A 25,376-nucleotide genomic window follows, 5' to 3' on the forward strand; every position below is an offset into this window, starting at 1 on the left:
CTGATCAGGAATATGAGAGGTCTATAAAATCATGCATAGTTTGCAAAAAAGTGAAAAGAGAAGTGTATTTAACTTTTCTCACAGTACCAAAACCAGGGTCACCTAATGAAATTTAAAGAGACCAGATTAAATTCAAACAAGAGGAAATACTTCTTCACACAGCAGAGAATTAACCTATAGAACTCATCACCACAGGATGCAGAGATGACCAAAAGTATAAATGAGTTAAATAAAGAGCTGGGCAATTTGAGACAGATCCATCAAAGTCTATTTGCCAAGACTGTCAGTGATTCAACCTTACCATAAGAGTGTCTCAACTTCTGACTATCCAAAGCCGGGGTATAAATCAAAGGTGGATCACTCTAAAATTGCCCTGTTCTGTGCACTTCTCACAGAGACAGAACAATGGCCATCATAGACTGTGGTCTGACACAGTATGGCAGCACTTCTGCTCTTATGTTACAAATATTTTACTATGTTATGAGCACGCTATATTCTTTTCTTGGTGGTCAGTTGATAATGAGTAGGACATCTTCATGTCACCCTCTTATTTGGAAGACAGAGGGTACATATTTTTCTGGAAAGGAACCCTAAAGGAAGAAAAAACGAATTGAGGGAGTAGGATTTGCCATCAAGAACAAACTGACGAAGATCCTATCTGAAGTTCCTGTCAGCATCAATGAGCGTCTCATGACTCTCCTCTTGAAGCTTGCCAAAAAACCAACAGGCAACTGTCATCAGTGCTTACGCACCAACTCTAAATGCTGAAGATGATGTGAAGGAGGAGTTCTACACCCAAATGGACACAGTCCTGAAAGACATATCCAAAGAAGACAAGATTATTCTCTTAGGGGATTTCAATGCCAGGGACGGAAGAGATACGACTCTCTGGCAGACTACCCCTGGGAAAGAAGGAGTCAGCAACAGCAACTCCACTGGAGTGCTCCTCTTTACAAAATGTGCAGAACTCGAACTAATCATCATGAACACCCTGTTCCGCCAGAAGAACAAATTTAAGACCCCATGGCAGTATCCTTGATTGAAGCACTGGCACTTCATAGACTTTGTCATTGTCCACACTTGGGACCAGTGTGATGTTCTTCTCACGTGTACAATGACTAGTGCTGATGACTGCTTATCTTATTTGGTCTACAATGGTGACTAGGATTGTCAGCAAATGGAGAAGTCAGAGGAAACACATCCGATGAAAGATAGATGTACAAGGCTTGAAGGACCCCATCAGAGAAAGAGACTTCCAGATAGCACTCCAAAGGAAGCTGCCGATGGTACACCCTGAAGATGTGGAAGAACACTGGTGTTAATTGAAAAATGCCATAATTGGAGTTTGTGGAGAAACCATTGGCTATCAGGAAGCATCAGGACTGGTTTGATGAGAACAGTGTGGAAATTGAATGACTGATTGAGGCAAAAAGGAAAGTCTTTAGGGCCTGGCAAAGCAACATCAGTTGCATAACAAAGAGAAAAGTGCATGCCAAGGCCAAGGCAGAAGTGCAATGTAAAAAAGGACTCTGAAAAACCAGTAGTGGACTGAGAAGGCAAAAGAACTGAAGCATCTCGCAGACAACAATGATACAAGAGGTTTCTTCAACGCAATCAAAGCTGTTTATGGACTGAGAAACCATAGAATCAATCCCCTGAGATCAAAGGATGGTACCCAACTGTTGTAAGACAATGGCTGTGTCTACACGTGCCCCAAACTTCGAAATGGCCATGCAAATGGCCATTTCGAAGTTTACTAATGAAGCACTGAAATGCATATTCAGCGCTTCATTAGCATGCGGGCGGCAGCCGCGCTTCGAAATTGACGCTCCTTGCCGCCGCGCGGCGCGTCCAGACGGGGCTCCTTTTCGAAAGGACCCCGCCTACTTCGAAGTCCCCTTATTCCCATGAGCTCATGGGAATTAGGGGACTTCGAAGAAGGTGGCGTCCTTTCGAAAAGGAGCCCCGTCTGGACGCGCCGCGCGGCGGCAAGGCTCGTCAATTTCGAAGCGCCGCTGCCGCCCGCATGCTAATGAAGCGCTGAATATGCATTTCAGTGCTTCATTAGTAAACTTCGAAATGGCCATTTGCATGGCCATTTCGAAGTTTGGGGCACGTGTAGACATAGCCTATATTACAATGAAAATGTGTATGTATTATTCTTGAATGTATGCAACTGGTTTAGGTGACATGACTAATGCAAACCTTGGGAAATGTTATGAACTCTTTTACACAATGGGCTGACCAAGCTGAACTCTGACTGAAGTAGCTTTCCCAGGAAATCTCTAGAAGAGACATGCAAATGCACCTACTCCAATTAAGCAAGAACTCAGCCTTTTAACCTTTGGAAGACCTGCAGATCACCCATTTCAGGAGGACAGATCAAAGACCTTTAACTGTATAAAGAAGTAGCTCAGATTCATGAGTGTTCATTTTCTGAGCAAAAACGATGACGAACTCTTCAGCACAGAAAAAACCCCGGGTGGGATTTGAAGAACTGCTCCATAGATAGAGCCCTTTTTGGAGTCAATGGACGATTTCTGGTAAGAGTATTTAGCACACATGTGGGTTCTTTCATCGTTTTCCCTCTAAAACATTTACCTCAAGAACAAATGTGCTTGCTTAAAATGTGTTAAAAAAGTGTGGGTTCTTAACTGTAGGCAGCTACAGTTTACCATTCCTGAGAAGTAAAGCAAAGCAGGCTGGATTAGGCCAACTGACTCTGCTAGAGAATTAACAGTATAACATCATAGACTAGGAAGAGACCACAGGAGGTTTTCTAGACCAATCTCCTGCTCAAAGCAGGCCCAACTGCAACCAAATCTAATGATGATGATTCCACCACCTTTCTAGGTAATTCGTTACAGTGTTTCCCCACTCTCATGGAGAAATAGTTTTTCCTAATATCCAACCTAGATCTCCCCCACTGTAACTTGCAACCATTGCTTCTTGTTCTTTCATCTCTCATCACTGAGAATAGCCTGGCTCCATCTTCTTTGAAACTTCCCTTTGAGTAGTTGAAGGCTCCTATCACATCTCCCCTCAGTCTTCTCTTCTGCAGACTAAATAAGCCCAGTTCCCTCAGCCTGTCCATGTAAGTCATATGCCCCAGCTCTTTAATAATTTTCGTTGCCCTCTGCTGGACTCTCTCCACTTCATCCTCATCTTTTTTTGGGGGGAGGGGGGGCAAACTGGACACAGTATTCCAGATGTTGCCTCACTAGTGCCAAATAGAGGGGGAATAATCACTTCACTCCATCTGCTGACAATACTTCTATTCATGCAGCCCAACAGGCCATGAGTTTTCTTGGCAACAAGGGGACATTGCTGACTCACATTCAACTTCTCATCTATTATAATCCCCAGGTTCTTTTCTGCATAACTGATGTTTACGCAATCAGTCCCCAGCCTATAGTAGTGCTTGGGATTCTTCCACCCCAAGTGTAGGACACAGCATTCATTATTGTTGAACCTCATCAGATTTATTTTGGTCCAATCCTCCAATATGTCCAGGTCACTCTGGACCCTACCCCTACCCTTCAGACTATCCATCTCTCCCCTGGGCTCGGTGTCATCTACAAATTTGCTGTGGGAGTAATCTATCCTGTCATCCAGATAAAAAAATGAAGATGCTGAACCCAACTGGTCCCAGGATCAACTCCTGGGGCACTTCGCTTGATACCAGCTGCCAACTAGACATTGAGCCATTGATCACTGCCCATTGAGCCTGACTATCTAGTCAGCTTTGTAGCCACATTATAGTCCATTCATTCAAGTCACATTTGCAAGAACACGATGGGACACTGTACCAAAAATTTTGTTAAAGCCAAGGTATATCACATTCACCATTTTCCTTATAAGCACAGAGCCAGTTATCTCAACATCAAAGGGAAATAGATTAGTCGGGCATGAATTGCCTTTTGTGAAACCATGTTGACTGTTCCTGATAACCTTCCTCACCTCTAAGAGTTTCAAAATGGATTATTTGAAGAGCTGTTCCATGGGTTTCCCAGGGACTGAGGTGAGCCTGCCTAGCCTGTAGTTCCTCAGATTCTCCTTCTTCCCTATTTAAAAGATGGGCACTACATTTGCCTTTTTTCCAGTTGCCTGGGATCTCCCACAATGACCATGAGTTTTCAAAAATAAAGATACAAAGATTTTGTCAACCTAACTCATGAATAAATCCATTGATTCGCCAAAGTTCTGTTAAGGACTAAGGTTCTATGCAACATAAACACGAAGTGACAAAATCAGACTTACAGAGAGGACCAAATCCATTGCTAGTGTAAGACAGTGCCTGTTAAATCTATAAAGTTGCACTGGTATGTACAGTAGTGAATTGGCCCAAGAACAATGTGTTTTCAATTCATATCAGAACAGTAGATACAATTTCTGACCAAGAGAGGGAATTTTCATGTAGGAACTTTTTCAAATGTATCAGTCTAACACAGTGTCATTTACTTTTTGCCTGCTTTTCACAGCTACTGAGTTGTACACTGTGGTCTCCTACAGTGAAACCATACATTTCATGATGCTGAAGTTGCAACCTGAAACTAGCTCTTTTGTGAGCTGAATGTGAGGTGTCCTGTACAGCAGATTTCACTGCAGGTAGAAGTAGAAGGCAATACTAGATTACTTGAGAGAAAGATTTTACTCAGATGCCTGCAATAATGGCAAATGAATTACAGAAAAAATAATAGCAAATTTCCAGTGCAGTTTGTGTCAATATTCTCTGTGTTGCATTCAAGTTTTCCAGCATGCAGGTCTCTAGCTAAGAGCTATTCTTATTACCTCTGTGCACTCTCCATTACAGGCCAGTGAGCTGTATGATATTAACTTATTCTCTTCTTTGCTAAAACACAAGCATAGTGTCACACTAAATAATTGATTTGTAAGGGAACTGAGGCTTTTTGTAAACCCTTTGTTAAAAATACAGTTGTTTAGTACCCAGAGATATATTAAGATACACCAGTCAACACTGCATCAGTTAGATGGGGATGCTGGTTATCTATTGTAATCAAAGAAAACAGATTATTTTCTTATGTATCTGAACACAGGATAATCTGCACTTAAGCAACATTTGGTAGAATGTATTTGGTTACTGATATATTTAAATTAAAGCCATTCTGTAAGTATCTTTTAGCATCAGATCCTAATTACACTCACTTTTCAACATAAAAGTTATTGGAGCAATACATTTGGGCTGCTGTAGAATATGTACGGCTGTACCAACATTGAAGTGATTCATTGATTCCAAGGCCAGAAGGGATCATTGTGATACCTTAATCCAGTGCTTTTTTAAATACAAAAAAGGTGCTGGAACTCAAGTCTGATGATTCCTCATAGGGGTTGGGATGTTCAATTTTAATGCCCTGGTCCCTGTGCTGCTGTGGGACTAGTGGTCTGTACACTGCTGTGGGACCAGTGGGGACTCCTGCCCCAGTCTTTATGCTGCTGTGGGTCTGTGGTGGCTCCTGCCCAGTCCCCTTGCTGCTGCAGAACCAGCAGTGAAAAGTTTTCTGGTGTTCTAATGGAAAAAGGGTTCTGGAACTCTTTTCTGGTGCATTCCGCCAGAAAAAGAGCCCTGACCTAATCTGACCTCGAATACAACACAGGCCATAGAATTCCCCCGTATATAAACTTCTTCAGTCATACACTTAGAACTCTGCAGTCACATGCTTTATCCATGTTGGGTTGCTGTGGGCCAGATTATGGCCAATCCTGTGCACCCATACAGGAGAGGAGGTGACACTCTCTTACTGCACTTTGCTGGCTAGCCAAACCACTGCAGCAGCAGAGAGGACAGTTGTCCGCAGAGAACCAGTGTCCCCTCATCTTCTATGCATTAGGACTGGATTGGGAAGAGTCATTGATCTACATACGTACCTGCTAGTTTCTCACATCAGAAGCCATAGGCTGTGCCAGACAGGGGCTGGCACAGGGTAATTCTTCCCACCATCACACCCAGCTCAGGTTTTGCATGTCATATTTTCATGGAAGTCAATAATTTGAGCAAAACAAAATGCTAGAGTAGGAAATGGAGGCAGAAGCCCAGCAGCAGAGTGGAGGCTATCCTGTTTATTGTGTCGGGTGCAGTATGTATGACTACCTACCCTGTGGGCGGGTGGCGTATGTGTGCGCTCGATGTAGGGAGCTCCTGGCCCTCAGAGACCGAGTGCGTGCTTTGGAGGCCAGGGTGGCTGAACTGGAGGAGCTAAGGAAGGCAGAGGTGTTTGTGGATGAGACTTTCCGGGACATAGTAGGGCTGTCCCACCTCCAATCTGACAGTCCTGATGCTGTTACGGAGGATGAAAGGCTCAGGGAAGGAGAGCAGTCAAGGGGAGCAGAGGGAAACCATCCCATAGTTGGGACCCTCCTTCCAGAGGGGGGTGATGTATCCTCTCGTGCCGAGGATACTTCTCCGGGGGAGGGAGCGCCAGCTGTTAGGAAGAAGCAGGTTTTAGTAGTGGGGGATTCGATCATTAGAAATATAGATAGTTGGGTTTGTGATGACCGGGAGAACCGTATGGTGACTTGCCTGCCTGGTGCGAAGGTTGCGGATCTCTCGAGGCATCTAGACAGACTTATGGGCAGTGCTGGGGAGGAGCCGGTCGTCGTGGTACATGTTGGTACCAATGACATAGGGAAGGGCAGAAGAGATGTTCTGGAGGCCACATTTAGGTTACTAGGAAAGAGACTGAAATCCAGAACATCTTTGGTGGCATTCTCTGAAATGCTTCCAGTTCCACGCGCAGGGCCAGATAGACAGGCAGAACTTCAGAGTCTCAATGCGTGGATGAGACGATGGTGTAGGGAAGAGGGGTTTAGATTTATAAGGAACTGGGGACACTTTTGGGGTAGGGGGAGCCTATACAGGAATGATGGGCTCCACCTGAATCAAGGTGGATCCAGACTGCTGGCATTAAACATTAAAAAGGTCATAGAGCAGTTTTTAAACTAAGAGGTGGGGGAAAGCCGATTGGTGCGGGGGAGCACCTGGATCGGACGGAGACTTCTCTTACACGAGGCTCCATAGACAGGGATTCCCTAGAAGTTAGTCAGATAGGGAACGTGGGAAATAATATATGGGCAAGATCAGATGTGAAACAATCGTGCATAAAAAAATCCAACGCGTCTGTGAAAGGCGGACATATAAATAGTGGTAGTTTTCTAACATGCTTTTACACTAATGCTAGGAGTCTGTCTAATAAGATGGGTGAACTGGAGTACCTCATATCAAAGGAGGAAGTTGACATAATAGGCATCTCAGAAACATGGTGGAATGAGGACAATCAGTGGGACACTATCATACCGGGATATAAATTATATCGGAAAGACAGAACAGGTCGTGCGGGTGGCGGAGTGGTACTATATGTGAAGGATAATATAGAATCAAATGAAGTAAAAATCCTAAAGGAATCAAAATGTTCCATAGAATCATTATGGATAACAATTCGTTCCTCTAATATGAATATGGCATTAGGAATATATTACCGACCACCTAACCAGGACAGTGATAGTGATGCTGAAATGATGAGGGAGATTAGAGAGGCTATCAAAATAAAAAACACAGTAATAATAGGAGATTTCAATTATCCCCATATTGATTGGGTACATGTCACCTCAGGACGGGATTCAGAGATTAAATTTCTTGATGCCTTAAATGACTGCTTCTTGGAGCAGCTAGTACAGGAACCCACAAGGGGAGAGTCGATTCTCGATCTAGTCTTGACTGGAACGCAGGATCTGGTCCAAGAGGTAACTGTTACTGGACCGCTTGGAAATAGTGACCACAATATAATAACTTTTAATATTCCTGTGTTGGGAAGAACACCGCAGCAGTCAAACACTCTGGCATTTAATTTCAAAAAGGGGAATTACACTAAAATGAGGAAGCTAGTTAAACAGAAACTAAAAGGTAGAGTAATTAAACTAAAATCCCTGGAAGCTGCATGGAAACTGTTTAGAGACACCATACTAGAGGCCCAACTTAAATGTATACCCCAAATAAAAAAACACAGTAAGAGACCTAACAAAGAACCACTATGGCTAAACAGCCATGTTAAAAAGGCAGTGAGAGAGAAAAGGGCAGCTTTTAAAAAGTGGAAGTCAAATCCTAGTGAGGAAAATAGAAAGGCACATAAACACTCCCAAATTAACTGTCATAATGTAGTAAGAAAAGCCAAAAAAGAGTTTGAGGAACAGCTAGCCAAAAATTCAAAAAACAATAGTAAAATGTTTTTTAAATACATTAGAAGCAGGAAGCCTGCTAAAAAAGCAGTGGGGCCCTTGGATGATAAAGATATAAAAGGAGCGATCAAGGAAGACAGTGCCATTGCGGAGCGATTAAATGATTTCTTTGCTTCAGTCTTCACGGCTGAAGATGTTACAGAGGTTCCTAAATCTGAGCCAGCCTTTTTAGGCAATAAATCTGAGGAACTCACTCAGATTGAAGTGACATTAGAGGAGGTTTTGGAATTAATTGATAAGCTGAATAGTAACAAGTCGCCAGGACCAGACGGCATTCACCCAAGGGTTCTGAAAGAACTCAAATGTGAAATTGCGGAGTTATTAACAGTGGTTTGTAACCTATCCTTTAAATCCACTTTGGTACCAAATGACTGGAAGACGGCCAATATAACGCCAATATTTAAAAAAGGCTCTAGAGGAGATCCTGGCAATTATAGACCGATAAGTTTAACATCAGTACCAGGCAAATTAGTAGAAACACTAGTAAAGAGTAAAATTGCAAGGCATATAGAAGAGCACGAATTGTTGGGCAAAAGTCAGCATGGTTTCTGCAGAGGGAAGTCGTGTCTGTCTAATCTATTAGAATTCTTTGAAGGGGTTAATAAACATGCGGACAAGGGGCACCCAGTGGACATAATATACCTAGATTTCCAGAAAGCCTTTGACACGGTCCCACACCAAAGGCTTTTATGTAAATTAGGTGGTCATGGGATAGGAGGAAAGGTCCTTTCATGGATCGGGAATTGGTTAAAAGACAGAAAACAAAGGGTGGGAATAAATGGTAAATTTTCACAATGGAGGGGGGTAACTAGTGGTGTTCCCCAGGGCTCAGTCCTGGGACCGATCCTGTTCAACTTGTTCATCAATGATCTAGAAAATGAGGTAAGCAGTGAGGTGGCAAAGTTTGCAGATGACACCAAGTTGTTCAGGACAGTCAAAACCAAAACGGATTGTAAAGAACTACAAAAAGATCTCAGCAAACTGAGTGATTGGGCAGCAAAATGGCAAATGAAATTTAATGTGGGTAAGTGTAAGGTAATGCATGTTGGAAAAAATAACCCAAATTACACGTACTACATGATGGGGTCAAATTTAGCTACGACAGATCAGGAAAGGGATCTTGGAGTTATAGTGGATAGTTCTCTGAAGACATCCACGCAGTGTGCAGCGGCAGTTAGTAAGGCAAATAGGATGTTAGGAATTATTAAAAAAGGGATCGATAATAAGACAAAAGAGATCATACTTCCCCTATATAAAACTATGGTACGCCCACATCTCGAGTACTGCGTGCAGATGTGGTCTCCTCACCTCAAAAAAGATATATTGGCATTAGAAAAGGTTCAGAAAAGGGCGACTAAGATGATTAGGGGCTTGGAAAGGGTCCCATATGGGGAGAGGCTAGAGAGACTGGGACTTTTCAGTTTGGAAAAAAGGCGATTGAGGGGCGATATGATAGAGGTATATAAAATCATGAATGGTGTGGAGAAAGTGAATATAGAAAAATTATTTACCTTTTCCCATAATACAAGAACTAGGGGACACCAAATGAAATTGACGGGTAGTAGGTTCAAAACTAATAAAAGGAAATTTTTCTTCACACAGCGCACAGTCAACCTGTGGAACTCCTTGCCCGAGGAGGCTGTGAAGGCCAGGACTCTATTAGGGTTTAAAAAAGAGCTTGATAAATTTTTGCAGGTTAGGTCCATAAATGGCTATTAGCCAGGGATAAAGTATGGTGCCCCAGCCTTCATAACAAGGGCAGGAGATGGATGGCAGGAGATAAATCACTTGATCATTGTCTTCTGTTCTCCTTCTCTGGGGCACCTGGCATTGGCCACCGTCGGCAGATGGGATGCTGGGCTTGATGGACCTTTGGTCTGACCCAGTATGGCCATTCTTATGTTCTTATGTTCTTATGTTCTAATGCTTCTTAGTTGGTACGTAATGATTGCTGAGCCAGGCATTGGCTCTAGCAATTCCTTTGAAGACTTTTTTGAGTCTACTATCATGTTTAAAGACTCTGCAGCTGGGAAACTTACACATGAAGTACTCAGTGAGAAAGTGGTTCTCCATTAGACTCGGAGTGAGGAGAAAACTGGGACTAGAGATGCTCTTTGAATGACTTTCTCTGAGGCAAGAAGAGTGTAATTCTGCTCCCAATGCAGAGAGAACATGTGTCAGTGTACTTAACAGCATAAAAGTATTGTAATGTACCTGGAGAAAAAAAGCCAAAATAGCTGGAATTGAGTGGATGCTGTTTTCACACTAGCTGGCTGCAAGAATGACCCCTCATGTCCTCTATCTGCAGAGCTGTGAGAATAATGGATTTTTTTCCTTCCCTGGCTAAATAAAAATTAAATAACAAAAACATTCATTTTGGATCACACCGAAACAGTTTTTTGAGTTTTCTTGATGAAACAAAACAAAAACGTTTAGGGTTGAAATGCCATTCACCCAACCATTGGAGAAAGAAGTGGTGCCTGCTTTATAGGCCAATCATTCACTCAAGATGTGGGAGAGCCATTCAATTCCCTCTCTGCCTAATGTAGGCCAGGAATTTGAACTTGTTTCTACCACACTGATGCTGAATGCCCTACTCCTACCACTGGAAGCAGTAAATATTACACAACTACTAACTCGTTCAATGGGGCAGGGGTCTCCTGGAAAAATAATTTGTACAGTTACCTGCTAATTAAAGACTGTGCCATGAAGCATGAGCAATTTTAATCCTGTCATGCCTAACTTTTGAGTGTTTGACTTTGCAACTGTAATGATGCTCTTTAAACGTCAGGGTTTTGTGTGCAGTTAGAATTGCCACTTTGCAGCACGGAATATAGCTCACTGCCCTCAATAAAAAGTGCATCATGAGAGAATGAAAACACCACATCTAACCTATTGTATTGACTGGAACCGTTGCAGCATAGTAGCATGCACTCTTCAGTTAACCGCATTACGCCTTGATTACTGCTTTTAAGCAGAGCTGTTCTGTTGTAATACTCTGAATTTTCAAAGGAATATAACTCATTGATTAACTAAAATTCATCTAACTCTCTTTCCCTCACAAAAACCTAATGGAATCGTAGAATCTAATTGAAAAATCAATAGGAACAGAAAATCACATGGAGAATAAACTGCATTTAAGACACAATTTCCCTCAAGGATATAGCTAAAGCTAAGAGCTTTCAATACAGTTGTGTTTTATCCTTGCATGTTAGTGATGGTGTTTAAATTGGTAAAATGCTGGCATATTTTGATATTAAGGATGGATATGTAAAAGAATAAGGATACTATCTAAAATACTATACTTGCATGCTGGGTTTGTACAATACCTTCTGCCAGATCAAAACTAGTGAGCATGCTAATCTTATTTTCTTTCACAATACACTTTAGTTACTTTGAAACAAGAGTAAGGAGCAACCAGGAAAATAAATACAAACCATGCTCTGAGAAACTTGAACTTTCTACTGTTGTGTACTGACCCATTACTTTTCAGTGAGCTCAGATTAGCTCTGTACCGATTCCGAGTACACATGTGTCTTTGATGACAGAGAAGAAACCAGGTCAACGCAACTTCATAAAAATAAGCTGCACAGCACAAAGTATAATGTGAAAAGCCCATCAAGCTAAAACAGTAACTTAGGCTTCCAGTCTTATCAGGCTTTGGAAGTTCACAGACAAATGTTAACAAGTAACTGCTGCCTCTTGTGTACGTGTTTGGAGCATAACAGTATCTGTGAAAAGAAGTGCATCGGTGAAATGCTAATGCAAGTAGCCAGAACATCTTGGTGTTAATGTGGAGACACATTTGATAGGAGAACAGAAGCATTCTCACTTTACAATCACAGGGAATTAAGCAGGTCTTACCTTCTGGAAAACAGTCCTCAGGTTCCATTAACTCTTCAGCTAGGTCCGGGATCTGTTCCAGTAGTTCTGCAGGATTTGCCAAATCCACTGTGCTACCTTCAGAGAGACTGACTTCATCAAGCTTGTGGGCAACAGGAGCAAAGATGAGGAGAACAAATGGATCAATTTTCCCTTAAAGAAGCTGCTATGTTGTGAATGCAGCTGAACAATATCTCAGAAAAGAGTTATAAGAGAGGAAAAAACTGCCATGCATTTTATACACTGTCCATCCTCCATGACAATAACTCTACCTGTCCCTGCGTGTGGTTATTGTCAGCACATCACCATGTTTGCTACAACAAAATTATTCACTAGATTAAACTTTAGAGGCATTATTTTAAAATTTTACATATGCATTAAAATAAAGATCCCTTTTGCAACGTATCCATATCTTGAGATTTAGCATGGGAGAGCCCCTGTCAGTTTTCTTGTGGCCTATGTCCTCTCCTCATACTTTTTGCACTGGAACAGAGAGCATGCAATCCTATTATGAGGTAATGTGGTCTAGTGGTTAAGGTACTTGTTTAGGTGCTTTGGGTTCATTCCTGGGTCTGGGACTTTAAGTGAGTTGTCCAAGGTGACACTAGTTCTCTCTGTATATCAGTTCCTCATCTGTAAAATGGGGATAATAATCTCTGTTCCTGATATACTACCTGTCTTTTCTGTTTAGGTTATAAACTCTTAAGGGCAGTGTGTGTCACAGGACGTGTTGCATTAGTGCCTACCACCATGGAGCCCCATCTTAGCTCAGTTCTATTAGGTAATAAAATAATACAAGAGTAATTGTTATGTCATGGTCTTTCACTGACTCACTCTGTCATTACTAATAAGCCATAGAACCTCTTTGAGCCTCAGTTTTGCACTACTGTAAAGTTCTCCCACAAGATGACATAATAATATGTCATAATAATACTTACCCATGCTTGTAAAATACTGAGATACTTGGGGAAAGATGGAAAATGTATGAAAAATATTTTTAACGGAGACAATGATGCAGTTATGGAACTACAACTTTAATACTTATTATTAATGTGACAATGAGCTTTCTGCTGTACAATGTGCAGAGTCCATGTAAAAACTGAGAGACAAATGCAAACAAAAACTAAAGTTATACTAAAACGGATCAGACTGCTCACTGCAGAAGTGCTTACAAATGAGGACAAAACTTTTTCATCTGCCATAAATCACAACACCTCAAAGGTCATAGTCTTGGACCAGGTCTACAATTTTCTAAATTCCTTATGAAAAAAGGCTTATAAACAATTAAAGAGCAGAAAAATATAATTTCAAGAGAGATGGCAAAAATAAAGTCACTCACAGATTCAACTGGGCAAAGTTTCTGAATAATCTCTTTCAGAATGAAAATATGAGGAGAATAGCTCACAGTCTACAGACTAGTCTACAACACTAGATGAAGAGAAGAATGAAAATAACGCTGGGCCAATTATCAGCACAGTCAGAATCACTAGATACCAGTTCATGACAGACTTTATTTGCCCATTTACCCATTGGGTTATAAACTCACACAAAATTTAAATTGGATTGTTAAACTGCTCCCTAAATCACATACACTACATGACAACTTTACGATAAAGAAAGCAGAAACATCGAATTGAAGGGAAACTATTTTTGGTGTACCTCCCACCAATAGAACGGAAATGTCAGATTGCAAGAACAGACTCAACTTCATATGAGTACCTGTGGGCATTTAGCACTTGAGGATTAAAGGATTGAAAGAATCATCATCATCAACAACAACCATGGGCTCAGTGCCCGTTGGTGTCTGATGCCTCTCTCACTGTTTCCTTCCATATTTAAAGAACGCAGCAGTATAACTGTGTTAGATTTCAGGAAAGCACATACTGAAGAATCAGAAAACCTCTGAGGAAGTTCTATGGAGGTAAAGAGTTATGGGGAAGCATTATAACTCATCTCAGAGTGAAAGGCGAGTGGGGAGTAAGTAAAGTGCCACAGATAACACTTCTTTTGAGAGGCATTTAAAGAATAAGCAGCAGCAATCGTGGCTTCAGAAGATACTGGACTAAGGTCTAAGGATCTGTATAGGGAATGGAAGAGAACAGGCATTCACTGAAGAATAAGGAGAAAAAAGAGGAAAGGTTTGCAGGATAAAGAAAAGACCAACCACATTGAAAAAAAAAATAGCTTAATTTAAGCCAGAAAGGGAATGAAAAAATAACAAATTGCGAACTTTCCCACAAATGTATGAAATTTATTTTTATTTCAAGTCAAGCCACACATTTCAATATGATATAAAACTGAAACATTTCATAATGGTTTTGATCCTTTAAAGACTTTCAAAATTTTTTAATATAAAAATTGAAAACATTATTTTGAAATGAATACCTGAAATGTTCCATTTTGAAATATTTAAGGAGGATATATTGACATATTCAAAATGAGACACCTTGTTCTTATCTAACCAAATTCTCAGAAATCAACATGCTTTTCTAAACATTTCATTTTTGCCAAAGTGGCATTTTTCAACCAAAAAAAATCATTTTACTGAAAATTTCTGACTTGTCTGGGTAAAAGGAATAAGAAGGGATTTCAGAAACACATTAATGAAAAGATATTTTTGAGAGCCAAAGTAACATTTGATGATGGAGATGTCATCACAACTCCAAAATGATGAAGACGATTAAACTTCTCTTCAAAATCTATGTTCACAGTGAAAAATAACAGAAGCCTGGACATGTAAGAAGTGAGGAAGATCCTGTAAAAATAATTAACACTAATGTGCATGAAAAAAACAAAATGAGAAAATCTGAATATATACAATACCTATAGGTTTGTGTATGTTACAGATGTTCTCAGCTTGTTGTTATGTGCACTTTAACATTAATTATTTTACAGGACAATATAGATTCTGAAGTATATTCTATAATGTATATATAATGCATGCCATATGTACACATTCATTCATATACACAGACAATGTACATTCTAAGGCACAAGGTGAATTGATAAACACAATTAACATTCCAATGACAATCATTACTGAACATTCATGGAACAGTGGGAAAAGACCAGAAGACCACACAGCTGCAAATGCAGACTTGTGTTTTAAAGAAAGGAAAGGAGAATGAATGATCCTGGCAATTGCTGCTTATTAAGTCTTTGTCTGTAGATCTTTATTATAGAAATGAATATATATTAAGAAAACAAAATCACTAAATTCCTGAAGGATAATGGACTCATGAACTGGAGATAGATATATAAAGGCATAAGGGTGGAGTCCCTGGACTATCAAGAGCACTCTGCACTACAGCATTGCAAAGAGGAATTCTTTTTATTGGCATACAACTGGGACAACTGTCACCTCCTATGCCATTGGCCCCTCCCTGGCACAAGGGGAAAGAAGGAGTATGCCAGGGGCATGGCCTGTGCAGGAAATGGATGGGACTTGGCAGGACGGAACTCTGATATGCTACCCTTCCACCATTGTAAGTTCTCCCAGGAAAGCCACTAGAGACACACCTACATTGGAATAAAAGGTGTGGGGTATAGCTGTACCTACCCCAGGTCAGCTGACCTTGACTTGCAGCGTTTGGGCTGTGGGGATAAAAATGGCTGTGTAGATTGGTCAGACTCCGGCACCTCATAAGGGGAGAGGATCCTAGAATCCAGGCTTCAGCCTGAGCCCAAATATTTATCCAGAAATTTTTCAGCCTCACAACCCCAGCCTCACAAGGCCACGTGAGCTGATCCAGGTCGGCATGGGCAAAGCCAGCCCTCTGGGTGGACAGCAAGGGCAACTATCCAGGGCACTGTAATTAGGGGGCACCAGAAGTGAAAGTAAGCTGGTACGGCTATGGAGAGGATGCAGCAGGGCCTAGGGGCAATGGGGCAGGGGAGCCTATGGAGGAAGTAGTGGCCAGGAGGATGGGTAGGGTATTGAGGGAGGTAAAGGGGCAAGAGGTGATGTGGGGTGAAGAATGGTATGAAGCCCAGGGAGGCAGTGGGGGCTATGGGGCCAAAATGCAAGTTCGCGCTGGGCAGCATTTTCCCTAAGGCTGGCCCTGCGGCTGTCTAATTATTGCGCATGCCTACTCTTGAGGGATCGATCGTTCTTTAGTGGCTTAACATCAGAGGATTGCTCTTGTGTTTTTGTTCTGGGTGGAGCCACTCTGAATCATGCAGTAACAAATGTCTGCCTGTCCAGGCCACTTGCACTTTAGACACAAGAGAATCAGGGCCTAAAGCATGCTCTAAATATATTATTGCCTTCAGCTGGGATTTTCAAAGTTATCACTGGGAGCTAAATGCCCAGCTGTCATTGAAAATTAAGGGTCATTCAGTGACTGACTCTCTTACACCCTCTGAAAATCCTAGTCCTATTTCACTAAATTAATGGATGGCAGGAAAATAGTGGATACAACACATAAACCTTAGCAATGTATCTGCTTCAGTACCACACAAAAGTCTACTCTACTCTTAACATTAATTTGAATTCATTTGGATTCAGCCACTGTCAAATTAACTGACCGCTACCTGAAGGAACATATATCTAAGAGACTGTCAAACAGGAACTAGAAAAGTGGTTTACTTCAGAGACCAGAGTTAGTTCCAGCCTTTTCTTAACAAATGAAATAGGAGAGGGACTGAATAGTAAATTTGGTAGATGATAAAAAAACTGAAAAGAGAGATGAGTTGCAGCGAGCACAGAGGAAGATAGATTGGCAACATGGATGGAATGCAGTAAAATGAGGATGGTCTTGAAAAAAAATACAAACAAGGACATCTGGGGAAAAGTTAAGTTCAAAAAACCAGATATTTAACAGAAAAGAGAAAGGCAGAACCCTGTGACTTCAAGACACACCTGCAGTCATACTGGAAAGCACATTAGACATGAATTTAGAGTGGCACATAGGAGTGCTGAAGACCTACCTGGTTTTGGACTACAAGTACAGAAATATCTCAACAGTGGAAGTAATTTTTGCTTTCTATGCAGATCTTTGGTTCCTGTACCTGGAGTACTGTGTTAGCTCTGGGTATTTCAACACCAAAAAGAAACATATGAGGAGTTGAAAGAGCAACAAAAATGATGAGGGACAAATGGCTTGATTTGCAAGGAAGTACTGAATACAAGAATTAATGTGCCCCTTAGTTAAGTGTAGAATAAATGTGTATGTAGGAAAGTATAAGAGAATTCTAAAATTTACAAAGAATTAATTCCTGAAAGAAGAGGAATGATTTATGATGGTATAAATGAGTAATGAAACTTATCAGGAAAACATTCCTGCCCATGAGATCTAATAGTGGAGTAGTCTCCTTCAGAAAATGCTTAAATCCCAGTTGCTTGGACATTGAAAGACAGAGGGCACAATATTCAATAGGAAAGATGAATTAGATCATCCTAACTCGTCTTTTCTATCTCTGACATGAGTGATTCTATTTCTCAAAATGCCTCTGACAGCTCAGATGAAATGAATTTTTAATCATTATTTATTCTTTACTGACATCAACATTGTTTTATTCCCAACACATTCAATGCTTCTTATGACTTCTCCGTACTGAATGAATCACTGAAAATCCTCTCTCTTGGGCCTAACAAATCCGTTGAGAAACTTCCAAGCAACTACTTATTTTATATGGCTAGTCACAAATTCATAGGACATTTATCAAATAGATCATGCTATCCTTGTTTGCCCTGAGAGACCTCACAGAGATTATTTGTGAAGAGAAGGACTCTAGGCATTTAATGTCCATGCAGACTCCAACCTTCAAAAATAGCATCCTCCAAGCTTTATCCTTTAATACTGGAATTCACAGCCTGTTGTGAACTTCCGTTTGATTTCCAGTGTTCTGTGGAATGCTGCCATGTTTTCCCACCTCTTTTTCAGGGGCCACAAATAGAATCAGTTGTATTTTAATAGATGAAGATGGCATTTGTATTTCGGAACCCCTTTAAAAGTGACTGAGGAAATAAGGATTATTGTTTTATCACCATGTTGCTGAATATATCACAGATAGAATGTTCTAACAGAATCATGGCATTTTAATCCAAAACTAACAAAGGACATCTTTAATGCAAGTTTCTTGCTCTTGTAGACACGTTAAAACTTACAGGTTTTTTTGTTTGTTCTTTTTTGGGAGGTTTTTTTTTTTTGGTCTTTTGGTTTTTTGGGTAGGAGGTATAATAACAGCTTGACACAATGTAAACATGAAATTAGGTTTTCCTCACTATTAGGTGACATGCAGAAGACCTCACACCAAATAATTCCTAAGATGGACTTATTTCTTCAGTCAGTAGTATCCCTGGATCTTATTAGCCTGTGATCTTACATTCTTTACATTGTATTTTTTCCTGAGTTTGAAATATTAATTGTTTGGAGTCTCCCTCTTTTAAAATCTAGGTCCCTTTTAATTTGGGGAGAAGATTATAAATGAAAAGCTGAAAATTATTCTAACTAATCCATGTATGGCAAGTGAATTTTCTAGACACAGTATTTTAAGTGGTGAATCAATGGTTACTGAAAGGAGCACATTGCTCAGTGAATGCTCCATGCTTCCTGGAATACCATGGAAATCTTACATGTGATGGGTTCAGAATGGGTTCAGACTCTGTAAGTATTTTACATTGTGGGTGGGAAATGATAATTTTTTCCTAGCATAGACCTCAAAATTACATTAAGCTGTACAATTTTCTTTCCTTCCCATTCAGTTTCCACTGGACCCACAATCTCTATCTTGAAGCAACATTAGAACTACAAAAAATAATACCTCGCAAAACATTGAGTTCCAGATTTCAAAGAGAACACAGCATCAGTCTCTATCTATACAGCTATCTATAATATCAGATGTTAAATTCATATGGAAAAAAGTAAATCAGTACATCTGGACTTTAAAGCATGGGCATTACCTAGTGTAGTGAACCAATTTGTCAGCATTTTTATTTTGTTATAGAATGTTAAACTTTGTGGAATTCCCCAGTAATTCTACCAAACACATATAAAAAGAACATGCCTACTTCCCAGAGAAGCCTGAGCGGCAGTTGGGAACCCACACTTTGGCTGACACCAACACTAAATTACACCAGGGATTACTATTTATTTATTATTATCATGCTAGGTGCTTATATTCTCATAGCTGTGTTGTCTCTGCAATGCTAAAAGGAACATAAATTTATTTTAATCTAGTGACGTCAACAGGCATGCCTCTGAATGCATCCAAGAAATTGGTCTTTATTTACACAGCCATTTTTCAGGAGGGCACTGCAAGCATCTGAGATCCCAAAGCCATGGATGGTAACATTACAGTTTCTTCTATGGCTGAACTCCTTGATACCACTTGGCTACCAGTTGCAAATTTTTTTTATTTTTAATGCATTTTCCAACTTCTACCGTGTTTTTATAAAGGACTTCTGCTCCTTTATCAAGGCTGCCAAAGCTACTCCGTATTGCTTCTTCCTTGCCATTGGAGAGGTTGTTTTTTCAAACTAAATAAGCCCATCTTAATCTCTATTGCATGCATTATTATCTTGGTCTATTAATTTCATGCAATATTAGGTAGGAAAGTTGTTTCTGTTACCTCTTTCTGCCCTAGCAGTAGTGGTTGTGGTTGTGGTGGTGACTCGACCTTCAATTGTTTATCCATGTGCAACTCACTTAACTCTTCACAGATCTCAGAGGTCTGACTCCGGACTCCTGGGCTTTTGCATTGTTGCCCCTTTAGCTGCAGCTGTTTTTCCTGCTGGAGATAATCCTAAATACGTTTATTTTCTTGTTCTTTGGTAGCATGCTCATTTCTTAAGCAGAACTCCTTAGCTAGAACTACACTTACCAAGGGATGACACTTAAGGCAAAATGGGAAGCAACACTATAGCACATTCTTATGTTGTAACTTTTGAGGGCTAGCAGTGGTATATATTATGAGGCTCTGCTGATAAAAAAAAAAATGTGGGGCCATCTTTTTTTCTCAGGCATTGTTGCTAGGAGGAGAAACTGTCCAGCAAACTTGTCCTATTTCAGTTGCTGTTTTTTGCAACAGAGTTGTTTCCCAGTGACAGAAAATACGAAGAGAAGCTTTCAGTTCAGTCAAATAATCAAGAGATCCAATCTGCAGTCACAAAACCAGGCAGCGGTACTTAGGCTATGTCGACATTACAGACCTGACAGCAGCACAGCTGTAACGCTGCAGCTGCAATGCTGCAAGTCTCCCATGTAAATGCAGATGGAAGAGAGCTCTCCTGCTGACAAAATTAAACCACTCCCAACAAGCTGTGTAGCTACGCTGGCATAGTGCTAACTATAACAGTGCTATTGCTAGTGAAACTTACGTTAGTTGGGGTGTGGGTTTTTTACGCACTTGAGCAACAAAAGTTTTACCAACAAAAGTGCTAGACAGCCTCAGTGTAAGCATTGGAGATAGGCAAGGCAGTGGAAAGAAAACCACAGGAAGAAAAGGAAAGATACAGATTCAAAAGGAAATAAGCCACAGAACATCCAAAAAAAAATCTTAGAGCAGATGATGAGGAAACATAACCTTCTCCCACTCATGTCAGCTTTCTGTTATTCTTCTTTCTACAAAGGCCCCAATTCAGGAACAAATATGAAGACATGTCTATGTCTATCCCTATCCAGCAAAGCAAGTAAATACATCCTGGAGCCATAATTAATGGGACTTAATCACGTGGTCAAAGTTGCACACATTTTCACATCCTTTTCTTAATGACACTGGATGCCTCTGCCAACAGTTACTGCTTGGCCTAGCACTTATTACTACAAGTAGTGCCATTACATTCTGACATTTTTTAGCTTGTGTAATGATTACTATTGCTGAATTCTATATCACTTATAGTACTAAGAATTATGCCTATTGTGTCTGTAGGATTCAGACCTAAATTTGTAAGGTTAGGTATGGATAAATCAGCTTAGGGGGATTGGTTTACACCAGCTGAGGCTCTAGCACAAACAACTTAACTAAGTCTCACCATACTTTATGCCAATACTGCCACTGTTACCAAAATATTAATAAAGTTCAGGCTGATTTCAAAGACTTGTGCTGAAATGTTCAAAGAGGGACTTTCATTGTAAGAAAAAAATTACAAGTGTCACTGGATTTTAACAATAATATTTTAAACAAATTTCTCTGCTCCTTCCCCCTCCAAGTTGTACTCTACCTTCTTTGATTTAACAGTTACCTCACTGCAGGAGGCAGCCAAAGCAGTGAGAGGAGAAAAAGCTCTAATTCGAACTATAACTACCTCCAATAACACTGGAGTAAAATAGGGTGGTTGGTTAAGTAAATTGCTTTTCATACAAATGTTCTCAGAATGTCAAGTTCTACCAGTCCTTTTAAATATCTTTCTACTTTCATAGCAAATTAATTTTAAAATTAAATTACTGGTTTCCTGCTTCAGAGGGCATGAGGACTAATATATATTTTAACTTTAATAAATTAAATTATGCATGACCAAGCATGACTTGTGCAAGCATGACTTGTGCTTAAGAATATGCTACATAAAATTGCTAGGCATAGATTGATAGTAGTTATACATATGCCAAAGAGCACTCCCAAACCATTGGGTTTCAGTTTTGGCTTACTCTGGAAGTTACATATTTAGAATAGTAAAATACACAGGGGAGTGACCAATATGCAAAGCACACTGTACACTAGTAAAGTGCTCAGCCAGAAAAGGATTTTAATGAAATGTGCATGGAACTTAGCACCAAGTAATATTAATGGCAGATTATTGGTTATAGAATTAGAACAACAGAAACAATTGTTTCATGCTTTAAATTTAGTATAATGTGGGTGACATCTCAAGATGAGGTGTGCACTAAAGGTTATGCACCTGTTGACATGACGAACTGTTAGATGATTAGGAAGAAACTGTGATTCGATTGACCTGAAGAATATTAGAATTGTCAAGGAATAATTACATTGCACAGAGAAGGTAAAGTCAATCAAAACCACTTGTCACTATTTACTAACTAATGGGGTGGCATCAGATTCTAGGGACTCTTCCCACAAAGTTGGTCTTTGAACTTCAAACCCAACCCCCTCCTCTCCACTACATTCACAACGATGTGTGATGGCATGATGTCAGTTAGTACTGATGACATTATGTTGGGCTAAAGCTATGCCACAGGGACAGAATTCCATTGTGCTGTGATTCTGCATCAGGATGGAACATCTTTACAATGCACTTTTTGGTTTGTCCCCATAGAGACATGTACAAAGAAGGCCCGTGAAAAAAAAAATCTGTCCCATGGATCTGGGAGAGCTCTCACAATGCCATTCTGCGTATCAGGGGATAATGTAAGGTTCAAGTACTGGAAGTAACTGAGGCTGGCCCTGGGGACCCAATTCTCATTTGGCATGACCACTCCCATTGCCAGCACACATTCAGGGCCACCAAAGCTTCATCGCTGGTTGCAAAAAGCAACAAAGGTGTGTTATTTTATTTTGCTTAACATGGGACTCTTTGGGGTTTTGTTTTGATTCCAGAGAATTCATTCTTCTGGCTTGAGCAGCATAAGATTAATCTCCAGTAAAGTTCCCCACTGTGGGCGGTACATGTAATTTGTTCTTAACATTTTGTGTCAAGTGCTGAGTTGCCACAGCAATATGCATTATGTTAGTATTGATCGATTCAGTTGTTTTATTAATTTATGAAGTGAAAATATAAAGCAATTCAAAAAAGCCTCATGCAGGGCCAAAGCTAGGCATACCGATTAAATAATGGTTTAGGGCCCAGAACAGGTGAAAGGGGATGCCATTCACTTTTTATTATATGTGGTATGCCCCCCAGTATTCCCGCGTAGTCCCCAACAGTTTAGCACCCTGCTTTGATGCAGCTAGATGGAGGATTGGGGGATCTAGCATGTAGGCATCTGCCCCTTCACTGTCCTTTAACTAGGATACGTGTTCAATAGGAGATGTGAAGGCAATACCTGCAGACAGCAGCACCCCCTGGCTCTCCTGCCTAGGAGATGCTGCCGGAGAGATGTGCCAGTGGCTTGTGGAAGCAACCTGAAGTAAGAGCCACCCCCTTACATGCTCCCACCCCCTCACATGCTCCTCACAGTCCAGAGCCTGCACCCCACATCTAAACTCTGTCCCAGAGCTTGCACCCCGCATCCTCTCCCACACAGCAAATCCCTGTTCCAGCCTGGCAAAAGTAAGTGGGTGTAGGGGAGAGTGAGTCATTGAGGAAGGGAGGATAGACTGAATGACACAGTGCCTTGCAGAAGGGGCAGGACAAGGGTATGGTGCCAGGGAAGGGATGAGCAGGAAACGGGGCAAGGGCTTTTGGGTTTGCATGATTTGATAGTTGGCAGTCCTGCTAGGTGGGCATGTGGAAGCCCTGGTCATGCCAACAGAGACTGCTGGACACCAGCCAGTGCCACCGACATTCTTGCTGAGCCCCAGCCAACACAGGCACAGCACCACCCATTGTCAGGTGGACTGCATCTGTATGTGTGTGGGGGCTCACGGGCTTGGAATGGCTGTGGGTGGGCTTGCCTAGTTTGCAGGTGTGAAGATCACAAAATCAGCATGATTGTCAGCGACTGGCACCCTTCCTCAGCACAAAGGCCAACAATTAAATGATCATGAAATTCAAACTACTACCTCTGTCTCCTAGCTGTGGGGATACATAAAACAGTGCACATACCTGCTGCTGTGTGAGGAAGTTTGCACTGCTTCACATATGGACCTGTTTTCGAGGGCCAGTGAACGGAAGCAGTGAGGCTGGCAGCCCTGTTCCGCACCCCTGGGCAAGGCAGGAGAGGGCCCTGTTCCACACCCGTGAGAAAGGCAGGGCCTTGGGCAGAAGGGGCAGGGCTGGGGGCAGCCAGCCCACAGCACTGCCAAGACTGCAGCACCCCCTCAGCACCCATGGTGCCCCCTCAACACTCTGACAGTGATTTAAAGGGCCAGTAGTGGTGGAGGCACCTGAGAGCTCCAGGCCCTTTTCTACCACTGGACCCTGGGGCAATTACTCACCTTACACCTGCACTGCACCCCCTCCATGGATGGACCTGAATAGTAGACTGCACGCTGGAGAGCGGTCAGGCGATACCTTTCAGAAATGCTAAATGAACTCTTTTATTTTATTAAAGCCTGGAAAAATATGGTTTATAAAAGAAATAAGTGACCAAAATCAGAGAAACTACTAACTGCAGTTCACTACTGCTTCTCCTACCCTTCTGGCAGTGTAAATCACGGTAACTCCATTAAATCTGTGCTGGTGTATGACTCGACAATATTAGAATATCATCACAAATCTCTTACAGAAAATCTCCTTGTTCCCCTAATTAGAGAAAAGAAGGATCAGTAGGACCGATCAGAGGAAAGGAGGGCTGGTATGAAAATGCTGGTTTTAAATGTATACATAAAAGCACCATCCAATCCACACTTGAAGAATCATATCAGTAAAGCAAGGCTGCTGCTGCCTAATTCTGTGAAAAAGCTGAGTAAAACGAGCAATTCTACTGTACCACAGGGGAACTGTAACACATACAGAGTGTAATCACTCTGCATTGTGTCCATTCAAACGCATCCTTCATCAGACAGATATCTGTATCTATGGCACATTGAGTAGGAATAGATGAAATCCTGGCTCAGGCTTTTAGCAGTGTAGGAATAAACAATAAACACTCTTCTAGCAGACGAAACCAAAAGCTGTAATAGACAACATGAAAAGTGTAAATGAAAGCATTGCCTAGCCCCTGATGACCTGGGAAAAGGAATGTCTCCATAAGAAGGTTCGACTGACTGGGCCATGAGGAACCAATTTTTTTTAATAGAAAAAGAGCCAATGGTAGAAATTTAAGTTGCTTCAGTGGTACAAAAAGGTCTCCCTCTTCCTGACAGACTACCCAACTCATCATTCCACTTCAATCACTGCATCTGTACACATAAGGGCTCCCTCAAGACAGGGCTCTTAGCATCTTGCAGTCAGGGCAACAAATTCACTGCCACATCACAACAAACAGGAGTTTCAGTTAAAGCTTGGGGGTGCTGTGGTGCTTTGAGGCACAGCCCTTTCTTAAGGCATGTGACATTACCTGGCACTCACTGGCACGGAGGGAAAGCTTGCTCACTGACACCCACTTATGTGGGGAAGCTTATGCCCTCTGTGATTCCATGGACCTCCTTCCACTCTACCCTCTCTGGGGGCCACAGTGCTCTGGGGGGCATACAGAAGAAGTAGTCCCACTGCTTTAATGAGCCTTTGAACTGTGCTGTAATTG

The 25,376-nt window shown here is 41.3% G+C and overlaps 1 protein-coding gene across 13 annotated transcripts in view; it reads right to left on the reverse strand.

The window, feature by feature from the left end:
* LOC142008137 (sodium channel protein type 5 subunit alpha-like) overlaps window positions 1-25,376 on the reverse strand; it is a 351,358-nt gene that overhangs the window by 75,922 nt on the left and 250,060 nt on the right. For 11 of the 13 annotated variants that reach the window (XM_074985128.1, XM_074985135.1, XM_074985132.1 and 8 more), the window contains 2 exons: window positions 19,705-19,866; window positions 12,115-12,235 (listed from right to left, as the gene is read on the reverse strand). In XM_074985128.1, the coding sequence (XP_074841229.1) occupies window positions 12,115-12,235; window positions 19,705-19,866 (283 nt within the window). The remainder of the gene's footprint in view (window positions 1-12,114; window positions 12,236-19,704; window positions 19,867-25,376) is intronic. The other 2 variants (XM_074985131.1, XM_074985134.1) reach the window with 2 other exon arrangements.

The sequence above is a fragment of the Carettochelys insculpta genome, chromosome 2 (assembly GCF_033958435.1).
Source record: "Carettochelys insculpta isolate YL-2023 chromosome 2, ASM3395843v1, whole genome shotgun sequence".
In the NCBI taxonomy this organism is placed as follows: Eukaryota; Metazoa; Chordata; order Testudines; family Carettochelyidae; genus Carettochelys; species Carettochelys insculpta.